The sequence below is a fragment of the Calypte anna genome, chromosome 2, assembly GCF_003957555.1.
Source record: "Calypte anna isolate BGI_N300 chromosome 2, bCalAnn1_v1.p, whole genome shotgun sequence".
NCBI classification, from domain to species: domain Eukaryota; kingdom Metazoa; phylum Chordata; class Aves; order Apodiformes; family Trochilidae; genus Calypte; species Calypte anna.
Genome location: NC_044245.1, coordinates 47976785 through 47998065, shown reverse-complemented (window position 1 = coordinate 47998065; position 21281 = coordinate 47976785). Strand labels below are relative to the sequence as shown.

Below are 21281 nucleotides of genomic sequence, written 5' to 3'. Positions count from 1 at the left end.
CCCAGCCACTGACAAGCAGGACAGTGATGGATGAAGTCACTGGGAAAAATATTCCACTCTTCTAAGTAACTATATCCACTTTTTAACCCTGCATTGCCTCAGGTTCATGCAGCTACAGATCACATTTCTGCCTTGTGCTTCTAAGCTTTAGCAGCAACTCCTTCCAAGCAAAGCAAAGCAGCTCAGTGGAAAAACAAGTGCTAAAGAGATTTACTGAAACCAACACAGAAATAGTCCTCTTTGGATCCTAAAGCCCCTTTTCATCCTTGCCTGAGGAGGAAAACACTGAAGACTGCTTGAAGACTACTGTTAAGGTATTACTATTAATATGAAAAAAAGTAAGGTAAGCAAAAGACACTGATCTCCAGGGATTATCTCACAGGTCCAACCTGGCCTCAAAGAAGATTTAGTTTATTCTTGCATGGCCCTCTTAGAAGAAACTTGTCAGATTCAAAATATTTATGGTGAAAATGGATGGTATAATGATGAAAAGGTATTCTAAAATAATGTCTGATAATAAATTATTCCATCAATGAATGATCTATTTTGTACCATTTTAGCTTCCACAATGGAAACATACTTTTTTTTTTTTAATTTTTAAGTCTCTTTTAACTAATGCTGTAACACCCAGGCTTCCAAAGGAAAAAACCCCTACTTTTTGAAGTTTTTCAATTCATAAAAAATAATTTTCATGTTAGATTTTAAGGAATCTTTACATCTACAAAAATCTATGAGAATTAAATTTTATACCAAATGAACACACCAAGTTATATATATTTATATAAAACTCAGAAAACTGTGTGTGTGTGTGTATATATATATATATATCAGATAGACATATATGAATCAGAAAGACTATGAAAAAGAAATGTGCACACATTCAACACTTTTTCATAATCAAAAGCCTTAACTCTGGAATATACGCTTTCCAAACTTTACCAAGTAACCAATAAGATGAAAAATTAAACCTAATGGAGCTCACAGATAATCACAGAATGAGCTGCTTTCATTTGACCTTGTAGTGATCTGGAAAAAACCACACCAGAAAGCCACCTCTCTCAGTAATGCTGTGAGTTTGGCCGACAGTTCAGCTCAGGACAGGGAGACAGCCCAGGGGTGGGCTCTGGCTCAGACAGGCACAGGGCACGCAGCACTCTGGCCGACTGCTCTCAACTGCTGAGCCAGAAGCAGCATGGATCAGAACCAAAACACTACCCCTGGGGTCCACACAACCCACAGCCCGCTTACCTGAACTACACCACACACTCCTTAAGAAGAGTGCCTCCCGCAATTCGCCCGTCACCTCCCTTGAAATCACTGGCTGCCCAAACTGGTCCCACAGGAGCAATCCCTTGCAGTTGAGCATGAGCCTTGGGTATACGCAAGTCCAAATGCTCACAGCAGCCATCCCTGCCCCTCCAGTGACCAACCCGGGCCCCTATCTGTGGGCAAGATGCCCAAAAGCCTGAAGACAGTCTGCCAAGAGGTGAAGGTGGAATCTTGCCATGGTCTGAAGGCAAAGTCCATGGCAGAGCTGCTGCTTGCTGCAGAGTATGCCAGAAACAAGAGTGCAGCCACACAGAAAGCCCTGGGCTCTGAGTCAGCTGGTACCCAGCTCCCAGCTGAGGTGAGAGCATGGACAGAGAGGCCCTTGCACACCCATCTCCAAATCTGATGCTGCACTGGCTCTTGGGGCAGTAAGAAGGCTTCAGCCTCACATTCTGCTTCAACAGCAGTTTGACACTATGGCTTTTGTGAACTTGCTTTTTCATTTGCTCTGTCCAGTAATTTGTATGTGCCTTTTAATTTAACTATAACCTAAGGAAAAAATCACAACACGACCTACCCAGGTTTATGACTGAAATCAAACTATCCTGAAAATCCATTTTAAAAATGTAAATATTATAACAAAGATCAAGATAAGATTTTATCCTAAACTTTTTTATTGATAGTCATTAAAATCTTTATTAAAAAGTGCCTAATACTTTTATCTGCCTCATATCAGTATTTCTCAATCTAAATGAGAAACAAATTGCACAGGACCACCTACTATTTGGCACAACAACACTGCAAGAACCACACACAATTCTACCTATTTCACAATGAACAGAAAAGCAATTTAGTTGGTATGATGAACTGCTCTTAAGAGTATAACAATAAGCTGCTGAATGAGAAACAAGCCACAGAAGTAACCCCATATAAACAAATGAGAAAAAGTGGTAAATACCCTGCTGTGAAAGAGAAAATACTCTGTAAAGGGAACAACAACAACAAAAAAAACCAAAGCAAAATGGTAGGCAGGGAAAGATCCTATGTATATGTGGTATAAAGTAAATAATCAATAAAGGAAATTACCTCTCTGAGTTCTCCAATCCTGCGAAGTGCTTTATCCTGACTTTGACTCAGAATGCCCTTTAAAAAAGGAAGAATAAACATCAGGTATAGTAAATAACAACTTTATATATGAACTATAAATAAATTCACAGAATTGTATTTCAGCAGAAGAATGATTTGTATTTCTCTTTTGAGTCTTGAGGTGCTACTATTATCATAAACTGCCAACTGTAGGCTGGCAATCTATCACCTAAAATCAGCTGATGCAATAAAAAAGCCTGGAGTACCTTCACAGTTATCTTGACAAACCAATATTAGCTTGGCCTTAAAATCCCAGCTAAGAAAGAGGCTGTTGTTTACACACGTTGCATATACACATCAACACACAATGCACTGAAAATTAAACCTGTATTTGCACTATACATTTTGAGATTCAAAACAGCATTCAGGTAGGAGGATGAAAACTAATGCTTACCTGTAGCTTCTTCTTTTCCCGCTGCATAACTTTGTAAGCAGACACTAGCTAAAATACAGAAATCAGTTATAATCATGATAACACATATGCTCATAGCTATAAAAATAACTGTATCCCTATCAGCATTTTCTAATGCTTCACCACTTGAGAAAACTCTTCTGACAGAAACACTTAAATTTTCTCAGTGTTTCCTTTTTCCATTTGTAAAATACCTCTGATGTGTTAAAAGAATAAAGCCTACGTGACAAAACAATGAGGTTACTCAGCATTCACACACAGCTTTTTTCTCACTAAAAAGCCCTCTAAGAAAAGCCAGACTTCAACACAGGCAGCCAAAGAACAACTGTATCATAAGGTTACATCCCAGACAGCATTCCCATAGGGATGCACATTTGTAAGGGTACACGTCCCAGAGAGCTTAACTAAAATCAATTTCAAAATACACTTACAAGTCTAGCAAAAAAAGGTCTTTGTAATACTGAATGTTCTCATCCCATGTGCTTTGCATATACCCAGCAGACAAAGAAAGACTGCAAGTGGACAATATTTCTCATTGTAAGCTGACAAAAGGACTTCATGAGTAACTGCACAATTTAGTTTAATTAAAAATTTTATCACAATTGCCTAAGCCATCCAAAGCTGAAGTAGCAAATGGAATTAGAATACTTCATTTTCAAATTGATGAAAAATCAAAGAAAAACAAATCCAAAACAAGAAATCTCAAAGTCAAAAGAGAACTTCAAATACTTATGTAAAATAAATCAGGACTTTTCAGAATTACTTTTAATTTCAGAGTCATACTTATTTTGTAATTAAAAGAAAGCTAAAACTATTATGGATGGTTTCCCTTGCTCTCTTACCGTATTTTTTTGAGATGATAATTTTGTACCCTACTTTTAATTAGAAAAAAAATTACATCTTAAATTCTCATTATGCATTGAAATTACTTTCTGCCAAATTACACCAGAACAGTTCTTTCCAACTGAACTAGAGAAATTCACAAATTACAGAGAAAATTAAAGACTTGCTAGACAGACTGTATTAACAAAACAAAACACACCTACCAACTGAAGATTTTTCATTTTGGAAAAATTGTTTACATACATTTTTTAAAAATAAATTTTATTACAATAGCTGGAAGAGAAAAAAAAATTCTGTGGGAGACAGTCATTCCTGAACTAACGGAAAGCAACAGTTTTTTTCAGGCATATGCTGAATATTGTAGTTGCCACTTATATATTTTAGATTCCAGGGATTTTGATAGCGATAACCAAAAGTCCACACAGGAGTTATTATAAAGAACTGTAAGAAGCGGTGCAAACTAGACTTACAATAACACAGCGTCCACATTAACTGTAAGTTGATCCATTTGCTCAAAACAGGAAAACAGAAAGATGATCTACTGCTGCAGTACCTGTCAGACACATCTTTTTGTTGCAAACCATTGCCTACCTCTGAGTACTTCCCCCTATAGTTGCTCAAACTTCGCTCCATCCTGCGCAGTCGCTGCAGCAACTGCTCCTTGCTGAGGTTGTCTGTGTTTCCCAGAGGCTCTTCTGTTTCACTTTCAATGTCAGAAGGTGGATCAAAAGTGGGACCAGCTGTGTCCAAGTCCAGTCGATTCAATGAGTCTCTTGAAGAAGTTCGTACCAGGGACTCCTTAGAAGAGGAGCGGAACAGGGACTCTTTTACGGGGCTTCGAAACAGAGACTCCATGGAGGGAACTCGGAGCTGAAGCCTCTGGGCAAAAGACTGGGTATCACTCAGCTGCAAGAATTCAAAGCAAATAATTACTTCAGCACTGCTTTTAGGCAGGTAGAAACACTAAAACCCAGCAAACAGAGACTTGACCTGGGCAAAAAGATGCCTCGCACATGTGAGACACCAAATAGCTACCTCTCCCTTAAAAGAATTATCTCCCTGTGCATCAAGCATGCAACTCCCAGGTATGGGAAATTTCAGACAGTAACTAAATGCAATAATCTACAGCCCTGATTTAAAATTGTTAAAGAATGTATTTCTGTGTAACCCCTGTAAAAAGTGAATATGTAACTAAAGTTGCATTTACTGTTGTCTCAAAAGAAAAAAAATATAGTGTGACTCCCTTCTTGATGTATTAAACAGAAGACTATCTCAAAGACACCAAGATATTTTCCTATGATTAAGGAAACAAATTTATTTTTAAAGTCCTTGTATGATAGGTTAGTTATAGCACACCTTCTTAAACTGTCCTTTTTTTTTTATAAAGTGGCTTTATGATTTTTACATAAAATGCTTTTATTGATTTATGCAGCTAAAATACTTACGCTGCTCTGAAACAAAATGTTCAGTGCCCTGGCACCATATACTACTGGCGTTACAGAAGCCATCTGAAAGCATTTACTGTACCATGTTGCCCCCACAACCCGATGCTGGGATACACATGCCCTGAGCCACTGCTAATCCCACTCCAGAAAGTTTCTGAGACATATTAAAGACTGATCTCCTCCTTTATCACTTGTGACAATCTTACTAAGCTTATTAGTTCACTCCCTTCAACTAGAAATTAGCTTTCTAGCCACACAATATGCCCTCTGTTTTTGAAAGCAAGGGTAACTCCATATCCCATGCTGGCTGTGTAGGTGAGCAATGAGTCTCACCTCAACACAGGCAGCCTGCAGCATACCCTCAGATACTGCTAGCCTGACCCGCAAAATAACCTCTATGCATCAGTGACAACACTTGATAACAGCTAATGGGATTACACTGAAACAAAACACCCCAGTATCCTGACAGGCAAGTACTCATCACCCCTATGCCAGCAGGAAGACACATACAGAGTGCTTAAACCAACATAATGACAACACAGCAGTCAAGGGGGAAATGAAGCCCCCATGTCCTCCCCATACCTGTGGGGAGGCTGGTGCACTTCCATGGTTTTCTGTGGATCTGGGAAGCAGTTGTTTAGTGAAGTTCTACAGGAGGAAAAACAACTGTTAGAAGAAACAAACTACAAGGACTGTAATTCACAGGTTCCTACAAATAGCATCTGCGCTTTTTCCTTGCCTGCGTTTTTAGTACTTTCTTTTGAATATTTATTAAGATGTCTTCATGCAAACAAGCTCGTTTGTTAAATTCAAACCAGATTGCTGCAATATATAGAACTACAAAGCAGCTATGTCTGTGTGGATTAGTAGGAGACATCTGCAAATGTTGACATCTCCAATTAAATTATTCATAATGATTATTTATGTAATATTTATGCACAAATCAAAGAATCACCAAAAAGACAAAATGATAGCAGGAAAACTCTAGTTGATTACTTGTACTGTTTACAGCCAACATGAGTAACAGTGGAATCACACTGTATTACTCCGTTTAAGTACATTTGATTGGTGTGGGGTGGGAGCTACCTGGAAAAAAGTGTGGGTAACAGGCTCTTTAAGACTCCAAACAAGCACAGAAATAGAAAAAACATCCTGTGCAAAAACTTCACATATGCCAAGTCTTCTCCCAAACAAACAAAAACCAACGTCCCAAACCCAACCAAAAAACCAAAACCAACACAACAGAAAGTAACAGTTTGTACAGAGTTCAGATGTTTCTGTTCCTAATCTGCCCATCCTGCTTTTCCAGTATCCTGTGTTCTGATGTTTTCTAATCTGTGCAAATCCAGGAGGTTTTATTGTGTTTAAACCAGGTCAAACTGAAGTAGCTAAACATGCTAGACCATTAAACATTGTGGATATTATTTTTATTTCAAGGGAAGCAGAAAACTGCAACATGTTGAACAAAGTATGATAAATTCAGCTAAGCGTAACTTTTAATTTTTAATCAAGACGTACCCTGGTTCAAGCTGTTTAGTTGAAGGTGTATCTACAACTAAAATACCAATCATAATCGTCTGCTATTTGATTATACCTGTAGTGTAACAAGGCAACCAGATGCCCCTAATTAGGCACAGGTGGGCTTAACACAAGATCATGCCCACTCCCTGGCAATTAGGGGCACCTGGTTGCCTTGTTACACTACAGTCTGCTATTTGATTATACCCACAACTTCTACTCTGTAGATATGTAAATAATCATACATAAACATAAATGTAGAAGATGAATGCTCCAGCATAAAGGGGTTCAGAAAGGTTTGACATGAAGCAAATTTAAGGAAGTACAAAAAAAACCCCAGAAGAAAAAGTAACAGAGATAGTTCAGAAAGCCAGAGCAATGAGCTGTCACCTGTCCAGATTCAAAGCAAAATGAGCCATGACACAAGGAATCTGTTTGGATATGGAAATCACGCTTCACCTGGTTTGAACAAAATCTGCATTCTGCTGTGAATCAGAGCATCGTCCTGCTGTGGTGGACTTACTCATAGTGGATTAAGACCTCTTACTAAAGGTCTCCTACATTTCATTTCCTGACTGGAAAGATAGTAATAAGCAGAAGATACTTTTTTCTTTCCATTACCCTTTATAATTTACAAAGCATCTACTGTGCTAGAAAACTGACAGCAGAGGAAGTCAAATACTGTACCAAGAATTACAAACTCACTAAAGCCAGTTCTTTCAAAAATTATGTATCCTGCTACACATAAAAAGAATTAAAGGAAACTATGGAGTCCTTGTGCTTCTCATTCGTAAGAATAATTTAACATTTAAGACCTATTTTAAAACACAAGATTAAGTAGATTTATTAAATCTAGTAAGTTGGTAATGAATAGATAAAAACCACAGATGTTGTTCTTTTGTTTGAAGATTCTCTAAAAAATGCCATTTCAAAGCTAAAACTAACGTCGCCACTTTTAACATTCTCCTATTAATAATGCAGACATCTTTGTATTCAATCTCTGTGAACAAAAGTAGAACCTGTTTTCGGGACTAGGCTTTCTACTGGCAAAAATCATAGAAGGGATACCATAGTAATTTTTTTTATAAAAAATGGACCACAACAGGTATCTAGCTGCTCCAATTCTAAGTCACTGTGCTCTAAGGCAAAGGGTCATATTCTGATATCCACACAGTGAAAGGTAAGCATGAATGGAAGCTGCTATATATAAGTACAGACCCAAGAGGCTTTGAAGAGCTTAAGAGCCCTAGCTGTCCCTAAGCCTTAAGAGATATTTCAATTTCAAAGTCTTAAAACCAGCAGAGTTACATCAAGGTTTCTGGGAACCAACAACAGTCTTCTCTCCATCAGCTCATAGAACATACACAATTATATCTCTATCCAAAGAGAGCTATAATTACATCTGCTAATAAAAACGCTGCTTTTCTTATTACAACATATAAACCAGAATTCAGTTTTAACTGAATTTAGGGCATTCCAGTGATTCCTTACTTCTGTATGTCTGAAATAAACTTCAGTTAATGATATTTATTTGTCAAAGCTATAAATAGATTCAGAAGCCTAAAAAGTTAAAGCTTATACGTCTACATTTAAAACCATTTTACTTTTGTCCTTCTAAGATATTCTGAAACTGAGGAAAGTATGGAGGAAGGAGGGAGAGCTCAATATACATATTCTTCCCTCATTTTCCTTTAATTTTTTTTTAAACGTCTGTCCAAGAATATCTGAACTGTTTCTTCATGCAACAAAACCCATGCAGCTTAATTAGTAAAGAGATAATACTAACTTCATCTATGCCAAAAGATCCACAGTTACAGCCAAAGCTCTACAATACTCACTCTCTTGGACCACATATCATTTGCACAGACAGTTAAAATACTGGTCTTTTTTAGGAGAATTACTATGCATTTGTGTGTGATGATGAAACTTTCCCCCTCCTACAACTTCTGTTTTCCTGGTTTCCCAAATGTATACAATGTTTTTTAAAACATTATATGTATGTTTATATATAGACAACTCCTCATTATAAACTTCTGTATCATTGTTTTCTATCCCTGTTCTTACTGTGAGACTATGGCTCTAGAGCTTTCAAGAAGTTCAGAGAACAAGATCAGCTTTACAGGTAATGTATTATTAATACACACTGGTAATGCATTAATGATAACCCTTACATTATATTATTTGTATGGTGTGGAGTCTTGTATATAGATTTGTAAGTCAGTGATTCATGCCATTTAAGTATATACTAAAAGATAATACAAAGACAACATTCGATAATTCCCTGGAATATGTTTTTCAAAATGCAACTGTGCTAGGGATACTCTGTAATATAGTAAAAAAAGGCTCCCAACTGCCAAGTGTAGAAAAGCCTAAATAAATTTACAGCGAAAGTTAAAGCAGTGATCACTGGACCTGGGATATGGTTACAATACCTAAAACTAGAAAAAACAAAATTCAGTAACTATTTCAAAGCTACAGATTTCAGCACAGTCTGAATGTGCTCTTTGCTCCCCATCAAGAATCACAATCTTGAGAACACTGGGACCGAGATGGCAGTCAATCTGTACTCCAAGGGAACGTTTTAAACAATCATAACACATTACAACAAATGAAGGCTTTCCACAGGTCACCTTTTTAATCATTGCTTCAGCTCAGTCTTGCTCAGTTTGAGAGGGACAAGTTTAACACAACCCAGTGTGCTGTGGTATGTCAACCTGCTTAACCAAATTTCTGTCCTTTACAGCCTTCAGTGATTTGTTATTTTCAGCCTCTGGATGAGGAGCAAAAAAGCACTTACAAAACTGAACAATCAAAGTCATCATGAAGTATGGCAGTGAGCTGGAACTCTAAAATCACTTGTGGACTCAAGATTACCATACCTCTGAAGCATGTTAAAGATGCCATCCTAGTCTTGTGACTATAATAAGGAGAATACAGCTTTTTATATGCATGTTAGAAAGTAGAAGGCTTCTTTCCTCTCTGTGCTCGCTTCTTTTTCTCCTTTCTGTTCTCTTCTGAGCTTCCCCACTTGTATAATATGAAAATAACATTTCCCAGCAAAGAAATATATAATTACATTAAAATTTAATTATTAAAAAAATACCATTTTCCTCACAATAATAGGTGCCAGGTTACCAATTGGAAAGTAGCTGGATTTCAAGACTCTGCATGATGATTTCCTGCTACCATTAAATTACATTGTGAGCTTTTTGCATTGTGAGCAAAAAGAAAAATCTGTGTTTGTCATATCCATTCATATTAAAATACATACAGACATACATAAAAATGAAGAGGGAGACTTTCAATGAAATTAATGAATTATAAGCAAACACACAAAGCTGTGCAACAATTATTTAAAAGTTGTGTAGAGTATGATTACCTGTGTAACAGAAAACGTGTTAATTTTTTTTTATGTTACAAAAACTTCACATCATACAGCACACCAGCCAGGAGTTACCAGGTTTACTTCCGTGAAATTTAGTGCAGGGTTAGCAACAGGGTAGTTAAGATGCCTTTGTGAGAACAAGCCACAAGCAACACTAGGTTTGCCTTCTAGTACAGTACTCTCCTCCCCCTGCTAAAGGCATCACTAAGAGGGGTGGGAGGACTCACCACACCATCACTCGGTGGCTTAGGTTGCTTGGTGGGATCCAAAGCAAAGATAGTATACTCAGAGAGAAAAGCAGGTTCTGCTATCATCCCGGCTAGCAGCTGTCATTCAATGCAAAAAGTAGGAAAACAAAAATAAATCAAGTAATAAGGTAAAGAACGTTGCATTATTTCACTCGTTTTTCCCACGCTATTAAAGACATCATAAACCAATACAGCAGTTTATGAGATAACAGATATTGATCACGGCAGGATACAACCACAAAATACGCATTAGATCATCACAGAACAGCCAAAATACAGTTTTAATAATTTAGAAGTAAAAAACCCACACAACTGCAAGGATCCTAGTTTAGCCAAAGATAAAGCGTTTCAGGCACTGACAATGCAATTTTTCTCAACCTCAACAGAAGACTTGTCTTGTATTGCTCTCAGTTATGCCTGAAAAACTTGTTATTCTAAAAATTCTACCTATAAATCACATAAATTGCATGCTTTTGACTATTTTTCTTCTAGTGCTCTTATACACTACAGTCCCAACTACATTTTAATAAAAAGTTATTTACACAATTTTTCAAACTACTAGCAGGCCATTTGTACAATGTAAATGTAATGGTGAATTAAATCAGTACCATAAAACAGATCTAAAAATCAAGAAACAGATTTAAAATTCTAGAGACAAAAAAACATGGAGAGACTGGAATATGAATTAAAACTGAATATATACATGAAACATGATGCAACCCAAAGCTGGTAGGATCATATGAAGTATTTAAAAAACTATTTTTGTATTATTTTGCTTATACACAATATTTCAAGTTTCACTTTTCTTATAGTCTGAGATTTCAGAACTGTGCTGTCTGCCCACAGAACCAAAACACGATACAGTGTCCCCTTATTTCAGAACAATTTTATTTCCAATTACTAAACAGTATTTTTAGGATAACTGAATCTATTACAATGAAAGTTGTAATTTGATTTGTAACAGTTTAGTTATTTTTTTGGTTTGTGACTGTTAACATTGACTTCAATACTGCAGTACATGAATTGCATAAATTTAAGAGAGGAAAAATATTTGAGTGTAAAATCTGGGATGCTATGTGACCTGCAGCTTGTGTCCACAAAACCCCTTCAGAAAATATATTAAGTGTTTAATGTTCAGTGACAGCTCCATACAATAGGCTCTGAATATCTGTACTGATACACTGAACTCCTATGTGTTCTCTAATGTATTCCTATGCCAATAAAAAAATAATGACTGAAAAACCTGAGTAATAAAAATGTAAATTACCAATCCTGCAGAAAACAAACCTAAACAATGTGCTAGTTATATCAGAAAATCTTCCAGAGCTACAAAGGGAAAAATCTTTGGTTCATGGTCAAAAACAATTCCCCACTACAAAACCAGGAACTGTCTTAGAGACAGGGTATTTGAAGAGCACTGATTTTAAAATTTATGGCCAACTTCTACTCGTCAAATTGGTAACTACAGTGACCATTCTGAACTGTCATTCATGCTTATTTCTCAAGTAATGGATAAATGCTCCAAAAGTTCACTCGATTTGCAAGAACTAGCTAGGTCTGTGAAACCAGCTGAAATTTCTCACTTCTAAACTGCTACAACCACAATCTCCTAACAAAAGAAGTGGTCTCATTTCTCCTGCTTCCAATTTTCTTCCCTCTGGCCTGGACACACTTTCACTGTAGTTGCAATCACGTGCTGAGTTTGGTCAGATTCATCACCAGTCTCTCTCAGTCTGTTACAAGTACTATCCCTAGGAGTACATGGTGTTAAAGCTCTTAGTGTATAAGTGTGTAAAACCCAAGTTTATTTCCTTATGTGAGTATTTAAAAAAAAAAAAAAAAAAAGTTGGTTATGGCTGTAGGACCTCATAGCTTTGGTTGGGCTATGCATTTTCACATGTATCTCTTGAAAGGGTACATATACTAGAAAAAGAAACAGCAAATGCTATGTATACACGAGTGTACACAGAGCAGCAGTAGTACAAGCAAGTCTGATGGGCTCATGAGTTAGCAGCATGTGCACCTTCAACCACCAATCAAATTATGAAATCTTTCAAGAAAATAATTACTTTGTATATTTAGTGAAAACCAGTTGAGATGATGAAACACTTTGCAAAGCACTCATAAGTGGATTATGGCAAATATTAACCAAAAAATTAATAACATTTTCAACATATATATTAACTCCGGCTTGGTTAAGTTACTTCTAAAAACATGACTGTCTAGAACTTTAGGAATCACAGATGGTTCAAATTATCCTTTCTCTAGTAACAGTATTCTAACATCTGCTTATCAAGATATTAAACTTTAATATTTCACCATAGCATTATTTTTGCTTACTCATAATTCTAATAAACAATATACCACCCAATTTGCATTAAAATCAATTCCTATTCGAGCTCTAACACACTATTCTTCACCAAAAGACATTACAAATTAGACTTTATGTTCAGCATGTATGAATTGTTGTATTTCCAAACATCCCCTGTAGTCCACGACCACATCAGTGAAGCCAAGTTCTAACAGGAGGCTTAAACAGCAAGTCTTTCACAAAATGTTAACTACAAAACCCAAAACTTACAAGTAAGATGACAAAGAGTTCTAAACAATAGGAAGAATTAGTTTTTAAAACTCACTCAAACTACCTGATATACAAGTGATAGAGATACTTGTAACTCCTTTTTAAGCAAGATAACAAGATGCCAGTAATGGGATAAATTAAAGAAGCAGGGGATCCAGCTGGGCTGATGCATTCTGGAAACAGAATGTGTGAAGACAAAAATAATCATTTAACTAACTTTCTCTTGTCCCCCCAATGCCATCAAATCACACTCCAAGGTTGCTATAGAAATTCTAGGATCCTTCAAGTTCAACCATACTCCAGGGCAAACGAACTCCCTACCCCATATCAACCTTAATCTTAGAAAGCAAATTAAGGGGCTACAAAATTAATGACTGACTGTCACACATTAAATGTGCTTCTTTTTTGTTTTACTAATCACCAAACATTTCTAGCCTTCTAGCTTGGGAAGTTACAAATGAGGTAAATTAGGTGATGAAGCCAGACATCAGAAAATGTTACATTTCCTACAGTATCACCAAAGAACAATATATAAAGTTACTTTTTAAATAACCTTTGTATTTCCAAAATTCTAAACAGTTTTTGTAGAACTGAAGTTTGGCCTAAGTTAAGCACCATTCCTTGTTCTTTATGGGCTTTCTGAACTCCAGAACCAACAGTGCTCATACTATTCTCACTTTTCCTCCTCCTGAAGAATTACCCTGCTCAAATCTTCCTTTGCCAAGATTCTGATGAGTGGGGCACAAAGGCCAAAGTACACATGATCCCTAGATCAAAGAGCTTCTTTTGCATGCTGGAGAAAAACAAAAACCCCCAAAACCAACAGAATTTCATAGGAATTGACCCAAGTCTTACTGCTCTCGAGATGGCAGTAGCTGAATCAATGCATGCTATAGACATAGAATATATTGCCAAACTTAGTCATTATTCCCCTGCAGAGGAAAAAAAAGAGAATCAGTGGTTTCAAATTTCAGATTAACTGTCTGACTGTGCTAGCCAACTAATTTGAAAATGCATACATTTTAATGCCATAGTGCATCATTATATACATCCATTTGTAGTACATTAATGCCTAAAAGCTTCTATCATTGTATGTGGACAATTTTGCCAAGTTGTATACAAGGACACTAAAACAGAGGGAAAGAGAAGAGGCTATAAATTTGGCTAAAAGGCAAACCAGTATTTACTTACTTGTTTCAAGGAGCTGGAAAGGATGTCAGCAATCAGCCTAAAGGTTTAGATTTTCAGCTTTTACTGGCAACTAACTCACTCCCTCACTCCTCACAATAAAATAAAAAGTTAAAAAAATTTGATTATTTGCCAAAAAAAAAAAAAAAAAAAGTTGTGAATATGTCAGTAGTCTGTTGATTTACTCTAATATTTATTTATACAAGGTTTGTGCCATTTGCAACATAACCTTATATGTCTCATCCCTACTGTGATCAGGGAACAGAAAAAACTGAAGAGCTGAAAGATCAAGATTTCTCTCTGCAATTAAAAAGCTTTAGAATCTAAGAAAACTGCATTTTCAGAAAGAAGTAAGACAGAAATAAAATTAACTCTTTTCTGGTTGTTTGGATTTTGGTTTTGTGGTGTTGGGTTTTGGGGGTTTTTTTGGTTGGTCTGGGGTTTTTTGTTTGTTTTTTCCTCAGATGAGCAATGTAAGTATGCATTTGTATGCATAGGGAGTTGTAAAATCCAGACATTACACACAAACAAGGTTACACAGCCTCCAAAGCTTAGTTTTAAATTTATATGTCAGAAAAAAAAGACATATCTGAACCACTATCATCTTTGCATGGCAATGACTAAGTAGAAGTACATCAAGGTACTGAAGGGATATTATTTCAGCCTTACTTGTCCTGCTTATTAATAACCCACACTAGAAACAGCTTTCCATTATTTTAAAAACAAAGTCATCACACAGCACTAAAGTGAGAGCAGAAGTATCTTGGCTAGTTTATCTTTAGCTCTAAGCAGAGCTATATATATTGTGCTCTGCTGTCACTTCCATAGCACTCATGAGGATGTGAGTGATACTTGGATCTGCATGACTGGTAGGTCACCCACATCAAGCTGTCAGCTCTTTGCTCTCAGCTGATTGCTCTGAGCCTGCTTTTATATCTCCTGGGGTGGGGCTCACTTGTGAAGGAAGCATATAAAGAACACAAAGAAAATCTCGAAGTTCTGGGAACTATTTTATTTCACATTCTGTTCAAAAGTCATCGCAGTAGCAGCTCGAAAAACAAGCACTATTTTTTCCTGGAAAAGACAGCAAAGCACAAAGCAACCATGTATCCAGCCGTCCAGGGCTATTTCAAATATTATCAGTAACAGCTCAGAAAGCACTGGATATCCAAGTTTCCTCAAAAAGTCCTATGCAAATATCAATATATGCTTTTATCTCACACTGTACTCATACTTTATGGGCTACTTGCCAGAATTAGATAGACTTCTGCATTTTCCTTACACATGAAAAAATTATGAGATTCTCTGTAACACTGCCTCTCCAGATCTACTGCACCACTAAAACAGAAGCTGAATAAAAAGGTGGGCATGACTGTCCTGAAGTTTTGAAAAAAAATCTTATCATTGCAGAATATAAAGCAAGAAAGCCTGCCAGTGCATTTTATTATAATTCCTTCATCAGGCTGCTGCTGTCATATGCAACTGTAATTCACTCTGAAATTTGTTTTTCTTCTAAAAACATTCTGGTTTTAAATCAAAGCTCTCATAATAAATACTTGCAAGTTTGATATTACAGCAATAAAAATCTAAAAGACAAACTGAGACATAATAGGCTAGAGGAAGGACAGAGAACATTATTTTAAAGAACTATGAAACAATATAGTTTTGCTTAGCTTTTAGTACCTAAATGGTTATCATTTATTCATGTACTGCAAGAATGTTTTACCATCTGATACTCTTCAAGCCCAAATATTTTCAATGGACTAAATGCTGTCCAACTTTAGTTCACTGTAATGCCATTGACACCTGTGCGTAAAATACCCTCTGATCAAATAAAAGTACTGCAAAAAATGCCTCCAAAAAGACGTAATACACCCATATATACCCTGGTATATATTTTCAGATAGTATGTAAAATGTGCAGCTTTTGTAAGCATAGCAACACTGCCACTTAATTTTATAAAAAAACAATACAACAGACAGATTTCAAAGAGAACGATTTGGAAAAAAGAGATTTCATGTCTTCAGCATTTAAGTTTATTTTAATTTTAGAAAAATTTTCCATTTTACATAAAACCAGTCCTTATGAAAAAACAAAAGGTATTTTAATTCCCTTAGTATCTTCACTGCTTTCTCATTAATTATAGGATATGCTTCACAAGTAAAATTCTCATAGTAGTTCCCTAAGCCCAAGGATAACTGTAAATCTGAGGTCACCTTAGTATTCTCTTTACATTCTTAATCTTAATTCTCCTTCTGCCTCTCTGATCATTCCAGTGTAACCAGTGTATTTAGAGCATAATGTTCTTCCAGCAAGACTTGGCATGTTCTGTGGGGAATTCTTCGCTTCTCCCATTTTTCTGAAAAAGCAGTCTGAAAAAACAGTCTGCTGGGGGCAACATATGTCTAATGAAGCACTACAAGACAAAATGTATTTCTCCATAGAAAACATGAACACTACAGAAAACATTGATGCTCACAGGTGACACATTAGTAGCACCCAAGCCCCTTCAGAAATGCATTTATTTTAAATACATTATCCGAACTTTAACAAGAGCTAGTATTTTCTAACAGATCAGTTGATAAAACTGAAAAACAGCTTTCAGGTTCATAAACCTTTTCAGACCTAGAATAAAAGGTGACATCCTCAAAAATAAATACAAATTCAGTATACTGCCTTTCACTCAAAGTGAGAGTTATGCATTAGAGCTTCTTGAGCAGAAAAGTAATCGGTGCTTGTATAATAAATGGGATAAAAGTGTTTCCACTTAGCCTTTCCCTTTATTTCCCACTGAAAAGACTGATCATTTCTTTGTTTTGTGTAGGCAGCACCAAGTTAAAAAGAAAAAGAAACTAAACCAAAACAAAAGGGTAAATCAGTCCACAGAGGAACAGCACTGAGTCTCATGACTTAAATAGTACATATTCTACTAAGTTTTTGCTACTTAAATGTCTGCAAACGGTGGCCAAATCAATCCTTTAACCTTTAGCACATTCTACAATAGATACACATAATAATTTTATTTTTTCAAAGGGAAAATGTTTATGTTTGCAGTGGTCACTGATAATATCAACTCTAACTCATTCCTTCTAGGTCACAGTGGCAGTTCTCATGCAGCAATACACCACTTCTATATTCCACATTAGGAATAGAAAGGCAGATTGTTATTTTTTTAAAAAAAGACAACAAAAAAAACCCAGCAAACTCTCCTCACTGAAATACTTGGTAATTTATCCTGGGTGACACTGCTTACTGACATTTTGAGCATCAGTTAACAAAAAACCTCCCCCCAGGGACAGAGGGAAATAATTGCATATATATATATCAGTAGAGAAAATAAGCATTTACTAGAAGACTCAATACTGATTTACAAATACAGTAAATACAAAATACAAAACAAAATCATGAGGTACTCTTCCTTTGATTTCTATTAGCAATGCAGGAAGGAAACCGCCAAGCTGTAACCACTGGTAGCATTAATAATGTAACTTAAGACAAATTTCAGGTATAGCTGATCATCTGAAGAAAATGTGGTGTTAAAAACAAAAGTGACACTGCAAGAGAACACATTTCTTTTAATAAAATCCTGCAACTGAATTTTCTGGCTAGGAATTCAACATTTTCTCTGACAAAGTTCACAGAATCACACAAGTTCCCTGCTTTATTCCACCAGCCTACTTTCATACTCATTAAGCTTTTGTTTGTTGGTTTTGTCTTTATTAAAAGCCAAAGTACTCAATATGAAAAGAAAGATGAATGTGGATTATCTTCTCTGTTTGCTCTATTATGCAACTCATGATTACCCAACCATCTCAACAGTGATTTTAATGGTATCTTAAAGATCGATAATTTGACTTGGTTTGGTTTGTTGTTGGGGGTGGTGGTATTGGGTTTTGGATGTTCTTTTGGGGGGGGTTGTTGTTTATATTGTTGTTGGTTGGTGTTGTTTATATTTGATAATTAATACTGGCATGGTTAGAAACATTCACAAGGATTGAGTTTAAGTCTTTAGGTTCATCCACCCCAAGCTACCCATACAGTCAACTGGATTGCCCCAACTTTTCAAGCAAAAGAGGCATAAAACCCAAAGTTTTTGTCTCTCAATGTAATTTGTCCCACTAACACTCCAAGTTCAGTTTAGAAGTAAGATTTTTAAGATGGGAAGATGGACTTTAAAATTTTCCTGATCTGGGGGTCATCTACCCCTACTACATCTTAAAAGTCTTTTTTACTAAAATTAAACAATTCAGTATTGAGCTTAAAAATCATACTACTCTTATCTGTAAATGCACAGAAAAAGAATACGATTGAGGAATCAAAAGTGAAACAAAAACCACAAAGTTAGACCTTTTTACTTTTTAAGTTGAAAAACACAGTTCTCAACTGACCTCTTTGTCTGGTGTTGAAGTGCCTTCATCGTTCTCATCTGTAAATGAAGACGTCCTGCTTCTGTTGCCAGCTGATGGAGGGGATTTAGAAGGGACCTGCAAAGAGATCACATATATCAACAAGAAAATATTACTAAGTCCAGAACTAGTTATTCCACATCATAATTTACCTAATTACTAACTGTAACAACTCGGTAAATCCTGGTCTAGTTCTTCCTTTTAAATAAAGCAACCAGTTCCACATAGTGTCTATGACAAGTTCTACCTTAGTACAAAGTCTCCAGAGAAGAACACATCATCAATCAGCCTCAGGAGCATACAACAGAATTTGTAATTTTTATTATTTATGACCATGGTCCTCTCAAACCTGATTTGAAACCCAAGCCTCCTAATCCTTCAGCAACACAGCAAATTGCTTAAGGTCTATCAGTTATTCAAACTGCAGGAATTCAAGAATTCACACATGGAATACCATCTGATTCCTTCAAGAAATTAAAAACAATAACAAAAAAACCAGACAAAAGTAAAAAGTCTGCATAAAATTGAACCAAAACAAAGAAAAATTAAAGAAGAAAATGACACATTTTATGATGTCATTATGACCTTGTTCTTGTAAGCACTGAACATTTCTTCAAAGACATGTCACAGCTTCATGCTGAGGTTGCAACAAGCCATGCCAACTCAAATGTAGATTGTCAGTCTCATACTTCAGCACTTAAAAATTTCTCTATAAATGTAATGAGCATTAGGCTATCAACAAGCTTTTAAGTAGAAAAAAACTTCGTGTGTAAGATCTTTCATTAGGTATATTCTACAATATAATCAGAATGAACACAGTGCTGGGGGGAAAATTAAAACAAAAAACAACTACCACAAATCATTTAACACTTTGCTGCAGCATCATCATTGAGGTTGCATACATAAATTCTGCCTTGCGAAATGCCTGTCTCACAAGAGAAAGTTGGATATTCTAAACCATGAATGACAGAGTATAAAACCACTGAAAAGGTATTACCAAAAAAGACAGTTTTTCTGGGAATTACATTCAGTTTATTGTCTAGCTCTATGATAAAACTTTGTAAAATACTTATGAATCAATTCTAATATCATAAAGACTCACAAGATTGTTCCCAAAGTAGATATAGTTACAGGTCTGACCAACCACACCCAGTGTTCCCACTTGAAAATACCAATCAACACTAAAACACCTCACCTGGTGTCAAATAACCATTCACCCTGAAAGCTCTATGTCCAGCTGGATAATGTCACACCAAAAGTATCTCTACGGTTTGAGAAACAACAACAATCTACTTATGCCAAAAAACAACTATCCCTTTTTTCCTGCTCCCTAACATAATTCCAGTGATTCAAAGATTACCCCTGGCTCTCACCATACAGAAGGAAAACTGTTTCCAAACGTCCATCACCACCCTGCTACTGCACAGGAGGAGTATGAGCACATCTCTTCACTCTGCCCTGAGTGGTTCTGCAGCTATCACTGCTGCTTTCAGACTTGTTACCACCTCACGGCCATTTCAGTGGCACTGAGCACTGCAGCAGCAGGAAGATTCGTTGCCCTTGGGAAAGGAACAGAAATGTTATGTAACTGAAGTTGGCTACAAAGGAGGAGAAGAAACAGAAGAGCAGAGATCATCAGCAGAGGACCCTACAATGTCAGGTGGAGCCCCAGGAGTTCCTGCTCCAGGCTGGAAACACTGGAGTAGGCAAATGTTCCTGGAGACATGAGTAGGTCACAGGGTGACTGTGAGCCACTATCAGGATACAGGCAAATGCACCTGTGTGTGTCAGGCAAGGTAACTCCACAGGAAAGGCCAGCATTTTGCAAAACCATGAAGAGAACTTCCATGTACCAACAGGGACGACATTTCTCATTCCTCGGGCTCAAGATGGACAAATTTTGACTGGGATGAAGGAAGACAGAGACAAAGCAACTGATGGGGGGCATGGGGAGCGTATGGAAGAAGGAGCAAGAGAGGCTGAGAAGGCTGCCAGCACTTTCAAGAAAGGTATCATGGATGAAGAAAATCAAAGAAAAAGGTGCACACCAAGGAAAAATGTGGTAAATGACACAGAGCAATTCAGGTATCCTTTCCAAGAAGAAGACCTCACCATAAAGAGGGTACAGGAAATGTTCCTTGGTGTGTTGGTTAGAAACGGTGAAGAAATCCTGCATGATCTCTGCATCTTGGCAAAGATCACACAGGGTCTTTCCCCTGTGGCATCAGCAAAACCAAATGAATGTCTGTGGTACAAATGCCCTTATTTACACAGTCTGAATGTACAGATAAATTTACAGGGATGCCCAGTGGCTGTGCCCCTGGCCAGTATAAAAGGAAGCATCCTCCTGAATTCCAAAGCCAGAGCTGGCCTGGAGGCAGTCCAGACACCCAAGCGGAAGATCTTGAGGAGCCAATGGAATTACTTGGAGGGGGCTGAGGGAGGAAGACCAAAGGCTGCACAAGGCTGATGGAGTTTCTCTGCTGCAAGGCTCATTTGATGGGTGGAATTCCTTTTCATCAGGATAGCCATGGCCAGACTAAGGGAATGCTTTCTTGAAGAGCACTGCAGAGCTCACCATCTTCATCTCCCCTGGAGCCAGGGGCAACAGCAGTAAGAAAGGGGATGCAGAGATGTTGCCAGGGGTCCCAGTGCTTTGGAGCACCCACTGGTGTCCCACCAGGCACAGGCAGGATTCTTGTCCCCAAAGTCAATCAGGGCAGGGGCACGCGGACACTCTGGGAAGCCCCTGAGATTGCTCGAAGTTGAGGGAGATTATGGCTTGGGCACCTCCAGGGAGGAGTGACCAGCCCTTGTGTCAGGGAGGCAGTCTTGCTCAC

General features: G+C 37.1%; 1 protein-coding gene across 3 annotated transcripts in view; it reads right to left on the bottom strand.

Moving 5' to 3' along the window:
• The window catches only part of GOLGA4 (golgin A4), a 67852-nt gene that overhangs the window by 41316 nt on the left and 5255 nt on the right, over window positions 1–21281 (bottom strand). For 2 of the 3 annotated variants that reach the window (XM_030446462.1, XM_030446463.1), the window contains exons 2-7: window positions 18424–18519; window positions 10246–10344; window positions 5698–5763; window positions 4262–4576; window positions 2810–2857; window positions 2356–2412 (exon numbers count right to left, since the gene is read on the bottom strand). In XM_030446462.1, coding sequence (XP_030302322.1) covers window positions 2356–2412; window positions 2810–2857; window positions 4262–4576; window positions 5698–5763; window positions 10246–10344; window positions 18424–18519 — 681 coding nt within the window. The remainder of the gene's footprint in view (window positions 1–2355; window positions 2413–2809; window positions 2858–4261; window positions 4577–5697; window positions 5764–10245; window positions 10345–18423; window positions 18520–21281) is intronic. The other variant, XM_030446464.1, reaches the window with a different exon arrangement.